Source organism: Osmia bicornis, chromosome 5 (assembly GCF_907164935.1).
Source record: "Osmia bicornis bicornis chromosome 5, iOsmBic2.1, whole genome shotgun sequence".
NCBI classification, from domain to species: Eukaryota; Metazoa; Arthropoda; class Insecta; order Hymenoptera; family Megachilidae; genus Osmia; species Osmia bicornis.
In genome coordinates, this window is record NC_060220.1 from 10,074,299 (window position 1) to 10,086,715 (window position 12,417).

Sequence of the window (12,417 nt, forward strand, 5' to 3'; positions counted from 1 at the left end):
AAGAACGGTGACTACATTAATTAATTTTTACGCTGATTAATGACAAACTTAATTCTCACTTTTCAAGTAACAAAAATTTATTAACAGCCTCATTCAAGACTTCTTCACGCTCATGTTGCAAAAAAAAAACAAAAATAATTAATGACTTTGTTTATTATCAAAGCTAATCTTGTTTTTATAAATTTCATAATATAACTTATTAAGCGTCAATTATGATTTTGTAAAAAGTTAAATTCACAGTGTTACGCCTTACAGCAATCTGCTTAGATAACAAGTAGTATTTGATACATTAATTGTATTAGAACGATTGAGCTGTACGAAAGAGGAAAGGATGGAGGCTAGAGTGTTTCTTTCAGGGTCTGCTAATGATCAGTAATGTTACCTAGCAGATCCGTGCCTTCAACGTAAGAACAGTTGGAGTCTAAGCACTTCTGAGGAAGTTGATATTACACCCAAATGAGGAGTATTCCCTTGCTAGTGATTAACGGTATCCTGATATGTTGTCCCGTATCTTTTCGTAACATTTGTGCGACCGTAGGTCAGATATCCATTGTTCGAGCTTTGAAAGTCACTCCAGGAGAAAGGTTACGAATTATAGAATTGTTGTCATCTGCTGCATGTTCTTCCAGAGGTCACCAATTATAGCGGCTGTTATAATATGTCGAACACTGATACATTAGTATAAGTGTTCCACATATTACATTAAAATTATTGCTCTTCTCGAGATAAAGGACCTGATATTCGTACGTTAATATTTTCTCACAGAATTAAGGTTTGTATCAACTATTCTTTGTCCTTGTCATTTAATTTCATACCATGTTCATTTTATTTCGATGATTATCATTTGTTTACACATTAGTCAACTTTTACGACACTGTAGATTTTCCGCACGAACCAAAAACAGGCAAAGAAACCAATCGATCCTGTTTAAAAAGAAAAACGTACTGTAGTATCTTCAATATTTAATTACATTTATCATTTATTTAAAAATTGAAAGTTTTACCTGTTAAAAGGAAGAATAGATAGACCATGATGCAAGTGTAACCGAAATAAAGGAAGGTAGATGTAGCATCCTCTATATATAATTTAGTCATGAAAAAGTGTATACAGTAAACTAATAAATAAAAGGCGGTAAATCCGGATGTAAGGAAACTGCGCCACCACCAATGATAATCCTGAAAAGAAAATATAATGTTTGAAACTTATTTCCTTGTATATTTCTTTGAAAATAATTTACCTCTGCGCAAAGATGAAAATAACAGAGTAAAATCGTTGTTTCTGAACATGTGATGACAAGTATCAAAAATACTAGAAATAGAAATCCAAACATATAGTACACCTGACTTGACCTAAAACAAAAGAAGATATGAAAATTCCAGATGTGTAAATATGTAAATGAAAAATGAAAATTTAAATAATTTCAGAACTCTAAATTACTAATAACGTTTTAAGAAAAGAAGAAACTGAAGATTTATATATAATAATTTTAATTATTAAAATAAACATCATTATTGAAATGCATAAAAGCACAGGAAAATATTTAAATTTGAAATTGTAATTGATAAAAGCCACTGAATTAATTTGTACAAATAATTATAACACTTACCACAAGGAATTAAGTATAAAGAACAGTTGGATAAATATACATCCAAAAGGTAGAACTCCGCCCATTATTACTCCAGGTATTGGCTGAGTGTAAAAACTCTGTTCTGGTATTTGTCTGGGAATCTGATTAGTTCTTACAGGATGTTCTAATGGCTGAAATAAGATTTACTTTTTTTTTAAAGAATTACGTACAGAAAATAAGAAATTCCTTTCTGCTCCTTTTAATAATTAAATATCATCTCAATATTAATCTACCCTTTTTCTGAATCCAATGTAAGCTCCAACAAATGTTAATGGAAGAGATACTCCGAACCAAAGAGCTAGAAGAGCTATAAGAGTGCTAAATGGTACTGCGGCTGAACTTCCATTTGCCCAAAATATCAAATTCATTGTAAAAAATAAACTGAACACGATTCTGTAAAAGACAAATATTTGAATAAATAACATCATAATGTATAATTCATAATTTTAATTACTTGAATGATAAGTTATGTTACCCTGGACTCAACATAGAAGTCAGCAGTACATTTGATTTCCATTTTTCACCACCAAAACTTTTATATATCCTGGCAGATACATAGCCAGCGGTAACTCCAAGACAAACATACAAAACCATGGCACAGGTCATTAAAGCTCCTCTATTAGCAGGAGACAAAAATCCCAAACAAGCAAATGCTGTGGAACGTATGAAACAAAATGTGTAAATGGGTTTGAAAAAATTAACACTGAGAACTCACCAAGCGTAACAAGTGTCATGCAGAAAACTTGGACACCAGATCCAAGTAAAACCGAAAGTAACATTCCTTTGCGAGGTGGTCGAAATACATCACCGTGAACCAATTTCCAGCCAAACTCTTCCTGCGCATCTTCTCCTGATTCTATCTGGAAGCAAGCCTGCGTTATTGCAACACAGACACGATTTTATGACACAAAACAAACAGACAAAACATTTTTTTCTTTCAAATGAATAAGAACTGTTTAAATAAAACATGAAATTCCATATAACTGATATTTAAAAAGCAATATTCCTTTAATGTACCTGATTGTACCGTGCAATATCTTTATGCAATGTTCGCAGCATTATCATAGCCACCATTCCAGAAAGAAACAAAACAATTATCAATGAATTGAGGATACTGAACCATTGAATATTTGTATGCGGCATAGATTCTAAGATGTAATCCCATCTAGACGACCATTTGATGTTATCAGTTTCCTAAAATTAAAAATTGAGAATCATTTTTATGTAAGAAATAAATAAAGCGTTATTAAAAGACTTACCACAAATGTTACAGAGTATGTATATGTAACACCCAACTCTTTTCCAACAGGAAGCGGATCATGTGGTATTTCTAATGGCTTTTTACTTTCGCAATCAGGAATATTACCATGCTTAATGCTGCGAGGAACTACTTTAACAGCTATTAAAACGTATAAGTATAAAATTTAATAAAGCGAAGTATTAAGAAAATGTAAAACACGAACATGAACTTTGAAACTCTTACATATTATACGTCCACCATTTTCCTTAAACGCAGATCCCCATTCCTCATTAGCACCACTATGATATGTAATTGTAAGATCTACATGATTAAATAGGTAATAAGTTTTCGCTTTATTATATGCACCCTAATAAGAAAAAAAAAGAATTAACTTTAGTCAAAACTGTTTCTATTTTATAAACTATACTTTTTTCTTGATTAGAGATAATAATTTATATTTACATTGATGCTACAGGTATCCTGTTGAGATCTTGGTTCCTGAGAAAAACAGCCCATAGGGAACCCAGTGCTACAATACTGTTGTTCATCCTCTAATTGATAACACCATGTAACTGGCATATTGTCTACAAAAAGATTAAGTGATAGATTTATCCGATACTTGGTAGCATTTAAGTTTGAACATATTTTATTACTAAAGTATTACCAACTATCCAGTGATGCTGATAATTGAGCGCCATTCCTTTTTTCAAAAACTCTAATTTCTGTTCTGATTCTTTATCTCCTCCCATGTATTTCTTCTGACACGCCACCGCACATTTGAGATCTTTCATAAACTCTAACTAAAAATTTACATAAGTCCACAGTTTACGAGATGTTTTATTATAAGAAAATTCGATTACTTAATTACACAAAATTATTTAATTTCTCAGTCAATCTTATGAAATAATATTAAAATATATTAGATTTTATCTACCGTGTAAGGAGAAGGCCTTATTCGTTCCCCAAAAACAACTTGTCCTAAATTCTCTACAGGACTCTGGCTTTCATCGGAAGGGCAAAAATCGAAACTAACCAAGAATTGTTTTTAGTACATTAATTGTTAATTTTAGAAGATTAAAGAATAATGTAGCTGTGTAAAAACTTACTGGTGATATTCGTATGGTATTACATATTTCTCTGTGTTCAAACGATTCACGTATAGTTTAATTTCAGACTGAAAAATATAAAAACCAATAAGCGAAAGGAGTTATACATATAAATTATAATTACAATTACAGTTAAACTTATACAAAATTTTAATAAAAGTACAACTATATACTTCATGTATGTTTGACGTAAACAGAAACACTAATTAAAGTGATAATTAAATATAAATTACTAATATATTGAATACAAGGTCAATCTAAAAGTATCATATAATTGTCATACAAATAACGTTAATATGACAAATTTTTGTGATTATATCTCTCCATTATAAATCACATGCTACGAAAAGCCACGTCGGAATATTTGAAAAAATTAAACACTAATTAACGAAGAAAAGAAAAGGATTATCTTTTAACGAGTATCGAGAAAGAGCAATCTTTAACATTAGTATTTATAAATGATATTAATAATAAGAGAAAAAGAATCACAGTATCGTAATTGGAATAAAATTCGAAAAATAGTTGAAAGGAATTTTGAATACGCACTTTACATGTTTCTGAAGTTTCGCCAGCCTTGCAGTAATTCACGGGAGCCAGTCCCGGCAAATAAAAGGCCGATGCATGATGAATCGTACATACCATAAACAATTGCAAAACTAAAATTAATTTCGCCATTGTATAGTAGTTTTTCTTAAATTGTAAAATATCAGTCGGAAAGTGTTGCGTCGTCATCCCCACCATTTATTCAGGCTGCTCAGCCGGAGCTCAACTCCGGCTTATCTACTGTCCACAATTGACTATTAATAAACAAATCAACGTTCACTACACGAAGAGAAATGTAAATTTTTATGGTTTTTCTTGGATCGTTGACATTTTTATAAGGAAAGTGATACCAAACATAACTATATATATATTTCTAAATCAAATAATAAAATTGTATAATTCAAACACGTTCAAAGGGAAACAAAATTAAATTAAAAAACACCGGTCAATTTCTGAAGTATCTACCTCCAAAATACTATATTTGTTTAACGCAAGTGTACATGTCAAATATTCTGATAAGTGAAAAACATCGGATATTATACTGCCATAATACATGACAGACATAGATTTGCAACCTTTCCACGTGGCATTTCTGCAATTGACATTAGCGAACCTTTCATTGCAAACAGCGTTTTCATAGAAATGAAAATCAATTTGTCACTTTCTTTGATTTGTTGCGTGTTATCCTTGCGGTGTAGGGAAATTCAGGGATTTCTGGGCCGTGAGTAAGGTGTCCGTGGAGCGCTGAAGCTATAGACAAAGAGTAAGCAAAGAGTAAGTATAATAAGAGGCGACACTCTGAGAGAGAAACTACTTGTAGAGTGAGACAAAGTGATCCTACCCATTTAAAGAGCCATTCGGCAATCTTCGGTTTTGACCGTGAACAGTCGTGAGCGCGCGACAAGTTTGTACTGTGGATTCGCGTACATAACCTATATTGTGGAAACTTCTTTGTCAGAATGCTCCAAAAAGCAAGAGTTTATGGCATTTCAGACCGTTATGAACCGGGAATTTCCGTACTTACCTGGCAGGTACCAGGTAGATACGAAGGCTTGGTCATTTCTGTTGGAAACGTACAACCGTGAGGTTTGTATATTTATCAGATATCGTTTCTTGTTCTACGATTTTGTTCCGTTTTCTACTTTCTGCTGTGTGTTTTCTGCTTTGTGCTTTCTATTTTCTATTTTCTGGTTTCTGTTTTTTGTTTTTTGTTTGCAGCATTTTTTAAATATCAACATGAGTGCTCCAAAACGAAGTGGAGTTTCATGCTCTTACAAAAATTGTACAGCAAGATTCAATCGAGGAGGGGAAGGAGTACATTTTTTTAGATTTCTTAAGAATGGAGACTTGTAAGTATTATAAAGTCATATGTGTGTAACAATATAAGAACTTAGGTACAGTAAAACCTGGATAAATGCAACCAACATTGGGACCCAGTGGTTGCATTTATCCAAGCGAGGTGTCGATTCTGGGCATTTAATGTTTCATTTATCCAAGCGAGGTGTCGATTCTGGGCATTTAATGTTTCATTTATCCAAGCGAGGTGTCGATTCTGCGTCTGTACACATGTTTTCTATTCAGCCGACATGCCGACTCTGTGTCCGTACACATGTTTTCTATTCAGCCGACATGCCGATTCTGTGTCCGTACATATCTTTTGTATTCAGCCAACATCATTTATATTCAGTCGTGGTGTCAATTCTATGTTGTTTATTCTATTACTATTGTTTATAAATATAATTCAAACTATATCGTGTTTGGTGTCATTTTAATCAGAAAAATCTCACAAATGCGTTAGTAAAAGTTTCATTAAGAAAAAGTTAAAAATAAAAATGTTTTATCGTTCAATTAGTATTAATCACACCGATATTACGGTCGGATCATATTACACGGTTTCCTCGTCGAGCGGCTGGGTTCGCCTAGGGGGATCCCCCCAAGTGGAGGGGATAGCGATGTTGCATTTATCCAAGCATTCTTTCGTTGCATTTATCCAGGTTTTACTGTACTATAGAAACATAAATCTTGGAACAATAACATGCTTCAAGTATATATATTTATATCATTATATTCTTTAGATGCAAGCTCTGGCTTCAGGCATGTGGTAGAGAAGATCTTCCGTCTTTGGAATATCAACACTACCACAAGACCCGCAGAGTATGTAGTAACCATTTCGAAAATAGAATGTACATGGGTCCTTCCAAGTCCAGGTTATTACCAACAGCAGTTCCAAAGCAGATTGAGTCTGGTATGAATATTATACAAGTATTAATTGTATTAACCATTTAATTGTAGTAATTGAGTAATATATTGATCTCTTATTTTCATATCAGATACAAATATTCAAGAAGAGAGCGGTAATAATCCTGAGTTTCAGCCTCCAGCAAAAATTCGTGTCGTAGACATAGCAGGTAAAAATACATTTAAGTACATAATAAGAGTTTAATATATAAATACATAAGAACAAATAATTTAGATAAATGAGAATAAATATTTTTGATCTTATATGTTTGTTCTTTAGCAATTTCAGGTCCATCTCATCAGGGAAACATTACATCAATCGGCTTTGATGCGTGTTCAGACGCCAGTCCTATTTTTAAAAACAGAGTCCTGTGCTCGGAATTGTAATTAACGGCTTTTTCAATTAAAAGCTGTAGTAATATACACTATTTTGTATTAATTATGTATAAACAATACATACACGTTGCAACTATGACAAGTAGAAGTGATGTGTGATATAATTGAAAAATAAAGAAATAATCACAGGATAGCTTTAATTTATCTAAAAAGATGTATTTATGTTACAGAATACAGAATATAGTCCTCAAAAAATGAACTCCTCTACTAATAAAAATACTTGCGTAAGTAATCGTTGTTCATTATTGGAAAAATGATTTTTTGAGAATATTTACTAACAGTATGTTAAATATAATATACGTAGATTATATTTAGATATAATGAAATTTGTTAATAATAAGAGAAAATATGAAATATGTTTTATTATTATTATTATTATTATTATTATTATTAATTTTGAATCAAGACATGTTCGCAAAAACTACAATACACAACTGTTTTCCCTTCCTCTTGTATTGGTAGAAAATGTTCATTTTCCCAACATTTATGGCGAGGCCTGCCGCCAAAATTTCGTTTCATGGCTTTATTTTAACTAGAGGGTGAGATATAACTGCGGAACTCCCTGATTTTAATAATAAATATCGTAAATAAAGATCTATGGATAACTAGGTCTGTTTGGTATCTATAGTACATAATGTTATGTAGAGATGGCGCCACCTGGAGTATAATTGTAGGAATAAGTGATTCCTTAGGAGTTAGGATTCCTACTTTATCAATTGATGGAAAACAAGCTCACTACCGCTTTTCATATAGAGTTTTATTAATTGTCAATTATTATAAATTTGTAATTACGATGTATATTTAACTGGTCCTAATGCACTTGACACAGCTTAGAACGCTCAACAACGCATTTAAATTCTCTGATGCGAACACCCACGAACGAAATACAAAGTTTCTCAAAACACAAAGCTACCGCTTCAAACGTCCCCACGAGAATGAAAAACTTCCATCCGGAACGGGAAAACGACACTTTTCCCGGAAGTAGATGTCGCGGTAGATTTATCGGAAGTGTACGCTTCGGCGAGACGGTCGACCATCAGCAGAGGTCGCCACACTACCCCCTTCCGAGTCTCTCGACACCCTCGAATAGGTCCTTAAGGGTTGCGTTGACTCTTCCAATATTTCCATGAATGCCGGTTTCAACCGTTCCACCGAAACGACCTGGTCCTTTCCTCGTAACTCGATAAGGAAGGTGCGATCGGATATTCTCCGCAATACGCGACATGGGCCCTCGTATGGCTGTTCCAGGGGCCTTCTAACAGCGTCAACGCGCACAAAAACATGACTGCACGAATATAAATCTTTAGATACAAAGTGCGATTTGCGTGCGTGATGCACCGTGGGTTTTGGTCGTACTTGTCTCATGGCGTCACGGAATTTACTAATATTAAAACTGTCAAGAGGTTGAACGTCCATAAAAAATTCGCCAGGTAATCTAAGGGGTGCACCATACAATAATTCAGCTGCCGATGCACCTATGTCCTCTTTAAAACTACATCGCAGTCCCAATAACACCGTGGGAAGCACCGCGACCCAGTCCTGTGACTCGTGACACATTATTGCCGCTTTTAGGGACCTATGCCACCGCTCTACCATGCCATTCGACGCTGGATGGTAAGCAGTGGTGCGGATTCTTTTACACCCTACAAGAACCGTTAACGCAGAAAATAGTTGAGCTTCAAATTGAGCTCCCCTGTCGGTTGTGATAGTGGCCGGGGCTCCAAACCTCGCCACCCATGCGGCGTAGAATTCTGAGGCGACGATTTCCGCAGAAATATCCTTGACTGGCACAGCCTCAGGCCACCGGGAAAACCTGTCTATCATCGTTACACAGTATTTATAACCCTTCGCTATGGGCAGAGGTCCTATAATGTCTAAGTGTACATGGTCGAATCTACCCTCTGGAACAACCATCTTTTGAGGAACATTGACCGTATGTCTGGCAACCTTACTTCTTTGGCAATTAATACAAGTTCTGGCCCACCGAACTACATCTCTATTCATTTTTGGCCAAACAAATCTACTGCCAATCATCCTCTTCGTAGCTCTACCACTCGGATGCGCAAGATTGTGGACGGTATCAAAGATGCGCCTTCTTAACACTGCTGGTATATAAGGCCTGATGTTGTCGGTGGATATGTCACAATAAACGATAGTTTCAGAACTATCTAATTTAAGCTGTTTCAGGTCTAATGAAGAACCACCCTGCAGAATACGTGTAAGCTCTGTATCTAATTCCTGCTGTTGGGCTATTTCTTGTGTACTCACCACAACTGGCATACTGACAACGTCCAGCCGTGATAGAGCATCAGCCACTGAATTATTTACTCCCGAAATGTGAACTATCCTAGTAGTGAACTGTCCTATATAATCAAGTTGACGTAATTGTCTAGGTGAGGCTTTATCAGATTTCTGTGCAAAAACGTAAGTCAGTGGTTTATGGTCCGTCTGTATGGTAAAGTCACGTCCTTCTAACATGTGTCTAAAATATTTGGTTGCTTTAAAAATTGCTGTTAATTCTCTGTCATACGTACTGTACCTTGACTCTTGGGGTGTAAACTTCTTTGAAAAAAAACCTAGTGGTTCCCACATTCCTTTAACTTCCTGTTGCAAAACCGCTCCCATAGCAATATCGGAAGCGTCTGTAGCTAATATTAAAGGTGCGTTATCGCGTGGATGTACCAGCAGTGCTGCATCCGCCAATGAGCCTTTACACTTATCGAAGGCTTCCTCAGCCTCAGGCGTCCATTGAATAACTCGCTTATCGCGTTTCCTTGCTCCTTCTAAATATTTATGAAGTGGAGCCTGTATCGCAGCTGCGTCCTTAATGAACCTTCGATAAAAATTTAGAATGCCCAAAAATCTGCGCAAATCGGCTATTGTCTTTGGCTTATTATAATTTTTAATGGCTTCAACTTTTTCCGGTACAGGCCTGGCTCCCATGGAGTCTATCAGGTACCCCAGGTACTGTACGGAATGTGCCCCAAAAACGCACTTCGACAAATTAATCGATAACCCGTAAGCCTTTAGCCTTTCAAAAACACACCTCAGATGCTCCTCGTGTTCAAGCTCATTGGCAGAGGCGATCAAAATATCGTCCACAAAACAGAAAACGAAGTTCAAACCTCTGAGTACATCGTCCATGAATCTTTGAAAACTCTGTGCTGCATTCTTTAACCCAAACGTCATCACATTAAACTCGTATAGCCCGAATGGCGTGATGATGGCGGTTTTCGCTCGATCCTCTGGATTGATTGGTATCTGGTGATAAGCCCACGTTAAATCTAAAGTAGTAAAAACTGTCGTTCCGTCAAGTCTATGTGCGAAATCCTGCACGTGAGGAATTGGATATTTGTCAGGGACTGTAATGCTGTTTAGACGCCGGTAGTCACCACATAGTCTCCAGCCACCATTCTTTTTTTGGACCATATGTAATGGACTTGCCCACTGACTACTAGAAGGCTGGCAAATCCCTGCTGCAATAAGGTGGTCAACTTCGGCTTTGCTGCCTTTAATTTTTCCGGGGGCAACCTTCGCGCCCTTTCCGCGACCGGTGAGCCCCTGGTTACTATATGGTGACGTACCTGATGGGCGGGAACTTCCTGTTTTTGTACTGTCAGAGTAATAGCAATAAATTCCTGTAACAGTCGTCTGTACGGGTTGTTTATGTCAACAGTCGTCAATGAAGTTTGAGTCGCCGTCTGTAAAAACCAGTAGTTTGTATTTTAGTTAATTCGTCGATCAGTCTCTTATTTCGTAAATCAACCAGAAGACCGAAACGCTTGAGAAAATCAGCACCGATAATAGGCTGTTGAACCTTCGCGACAATGAACTCCCACGTGTACGGACGACGCAATCCGAGGTTCAGAGTCAACCTCCGCGATCCGAATGTACTTATCGGAGTGCCATTCGCCGCATAAATCTTAGAGTCAGTAATGGCGGGTTCTCCTCTTACCGATCTGTGCGGCAATACGGAGATATCCGCCCCTGTATCAATTAAAAAATATAAATTACTATTTCTATCCTTAATAGTGAGACGGCAGTTCTCGTCGCGACCATCCGACGCCATCTCGATCCGGGGTTGCGCAATCAGTTTCCCTGCGTGGCAGGGTTAGCCGAAGCTCCAGTAGGCGGTGGACCTGGCCATCCACAAGGAATGACGCATCGATGGGCCCTCTCAGCGAACCTCCGGTGGTAGAAACAGTAGTTGTTCCCTTCGCGTGAAGTTGACCGACTTCCAGATCGCCCCCTTCCAGGGCTACCGCGTGGCCGCCATCTTGGCTGGGACCTATAGGGTTGGCGGGACTGTCGCGTAGTGAGCGTCTCCACCATCGAGACTAGCTTCTCCACCTTAGCCTCCAGCGCCTCTATCCTGGTGGACGGTGGTGGAATCACCGGGGTTGATGCTTCAATGGCCGCCACCCTCGGCACAGACATCTCTGCAATCTTATCAGCTAGGAGCGCTAGCCGTTGCAGATCCGCCGTATCGCTAATAGCGAGAACAGTTCTCATGCTCTGCGGTAATTGCTCCAAAAAGAGCGTACGCAGAACGTTTTCTCCGACTTGCCCACCAGCCAGATTTCTAAGTCTCTGCAAACAATGCGAGGGTTTCTCGTCCATCACTTCACTTCCTCGCAGCAGCTTCCTCAATTTGGTTTCGTGGGACTCATCAAATGCTTCGATGATCCGTTTCTTTATCTCCTCGTATTTACCACGCGCCGGTGGAGAGGCCAATACGTCCATGACGAAGGGTAGTACGGTGTGGTCCAAATTCGTCACCACGTAACGGTACTTCGTATCGTCGCTGGTTATTCGCGCCAGATCAAAGGTCATCTCCACTGTGATGAACCATGCAGCCGGATTCTCCTTCCAAAACGGCGGTAGCCGTCGTAAGGTAGCTGAATTGATGGATGCCTCAGGAGCGGGCTCATTTACCGTTTCCTTTCGGTCCGCCATCTTGTCTTGTTGTCCGTCCTCTCGCGTGGGTGAATGTTCCAGCGGCATTTACTGTTTTTTTTTTTTTTGCTTTCATTTCACGCGCTTAATAACGGTTGCACTACGGCGATCACGTCGGGGTCACCAATTGTAGGAATAAGTGATTCCTTAGGAGTTAGGATTCCTACTTTATCAATTGATGGAAAACAAGCTCACTACCGCTTTTCATATAGAGTTTTATTAATTGTCAATTATTATAAATTTGTAATTACGATGTATATTTAACTGGTCCTAATGCACTTGACACAGCTTAGAACGCTCAACAACGCATT

At 37.4% G+C, this 12,417-nt stretch overlaps 3 protein-coding genes across 10 annotated transcripts; 1 reads left to right on the forward strand and 2 right to left on the reverse strand.

Moving 5' to 3' along the window:
* Positions 1–135: 135 nt before the first annotated feature.
* On the reverse strand, positions 136–5,073 carry LOC114880955 (transmembrane 9 superfamily member 2). Of its 5 annotated transcripts, none has more exons than XM_029197505.2 (16): positions 4,982–5,068; positions 4,520–4,753; positions 3,974–4,041; positions 3,802–3,895; positions 3,532–3,667; positions 3,330–3,451; positions 3,111–3,234; positions 2,887–3,026; positions 2,645–2,821; positions 2,343–2,499; positions 2,103–2,280; positions 1,861–2,020; positions 1,607–1,758; positions 1,238–1,349; positions 1,004–1,175; positions 136–923 (listed from the first exon to the last, which is right to left on the reverse strand). In XM_029197505.2, exons 2-16 carry the CDS (start codon positions 4,712–4,714, stop codon positions 856–858), a joined length of 2,055 nt encoding a protein of 684 aa, XP_029053338.1. In that variant the 5' UTR covers positions 4,715–4,753; positions 4,982–5,068; the 3' UTR covers positions 136–855. The 5 variants fall into 5 exon arrangements, with proteins under 5 accessions (XP_029053338.1, XP_029053336.1, XP_029053335.1 ...); XM_029197503.2 differs by having other exon boundaries at positions 4,520–4,756; positions 4,982–5,067; XM_029197502.2 differs by having other exon boundaries at positions 4,520–4,770; positions 4,982–5,065.
* A 32-nt stretch (positions 5,074–5,105) lies between these two features.
* Positions 5,106–7,363, forward strand: LOC123987773. 4 transcript variants are annotated; one of them, XM_046285668.1, is made up of 6 exons: positions 5,106–5,602; positions 5,735–5,865; positions 6,592–6,761; positions 6,847–6,924; positions 7,035–7,137; positions 7,321–7,363. In XM_046285668.1, the coding sequence occupies exons 1-6, from the start codon at positions 5,498–5,500 to the stop codon at positions 7,346–7,348; spliced, it is 615 nt and encodes a 204-aa protein (XP_046141624.1). In that variant the 5' UTR covers positions 5,106–5,497; the 3' UTR covers positions 7,349–7,363. The 4 variants fall into 4 exon arrangements, with proteins under 4 accessions (XP_046141624.1, XP_046141622.1, XP_046141621.1 ...); XM_046285666.1 differs by having other exon boundaries at positions 5,107–5,279; positions 5,337–5,865; XM_046285665.1 differs by having other exon boundaries at positions 5,107–5,865.
* Positions 7,364–11,239: 3,876 nt separating this feature from the next.
* Positions 11,240–12,106, reverse strand: LOC123987835. The gene has a single exon (XM_046285986.1). The coding sequence runs from the start codon at positions 12,104–12,106 to the stop codon at positions 11,240–11,242; it is 867 nt and encodes a 288-aa protein (XP_046141942.1).
* Between the last annotated feature and the right edge of the window lie 311 nt (positions 12,107–12,417).

What these genes read in the sequence shown, in the direction of transcription:
- LOC123987835 (XM_046285986.1), bottom strand. Translation starts at nt 12,106, where the DNA reads ATGGCGGACCGAAAGGAAACGGTAAATGAGCCCGCTCCTGAGGCATCC.
- LOC114880955 (XM_029197501.2), bottom strand. Translation starts at nt 4,714, where the DNA reads ATGGTGGGGATGACGACGCAACACTTTCCGACTGATATTTTACAATTT. An exon ending in ATATTGCACGGTACAATCAG is followed by an intron (nt 2,500 to 2,644) that starts GTACATTAAAGG and finishes GCAATAACGCAG; the next exon opens with GCTTGCTTCCAGATAGAATC. An exon ending in TTTATACTTAATTCCTTGTG is followed by an intron (nt 1,350 to 1,606) that starts GTAAGTGTTATA and finishes CTTTTGTTTTAG; the next exon opens with GTCAAGTCAGGTGTACTATA.
- LOC123987773 (XM_046285665.1), top strand. Translation starts at nt 5,498, where the DNA reads ATGGCATTTCAGACCGTTATGAACCGGGAATTTCCGTACTTACCTGGC. An exon ending in TCGTGTCGTAGACATAGCAG is followed by an intron (nt 6,925 to 7,034) that starts GTAAAAATACAT and finishes TTTGTTCTTTAG; the next exon opens with CAATTTCAGGTCCATCTCAT. An exon ending in AGAGTCCTGTGCTCGGAATT is followed by an intron (nt 7,138 to 7,320) that starts GTAATTAACGGC and finishes TTTATGTTACAG; the next exon opens with AATACAGAATATAGTCCTCA.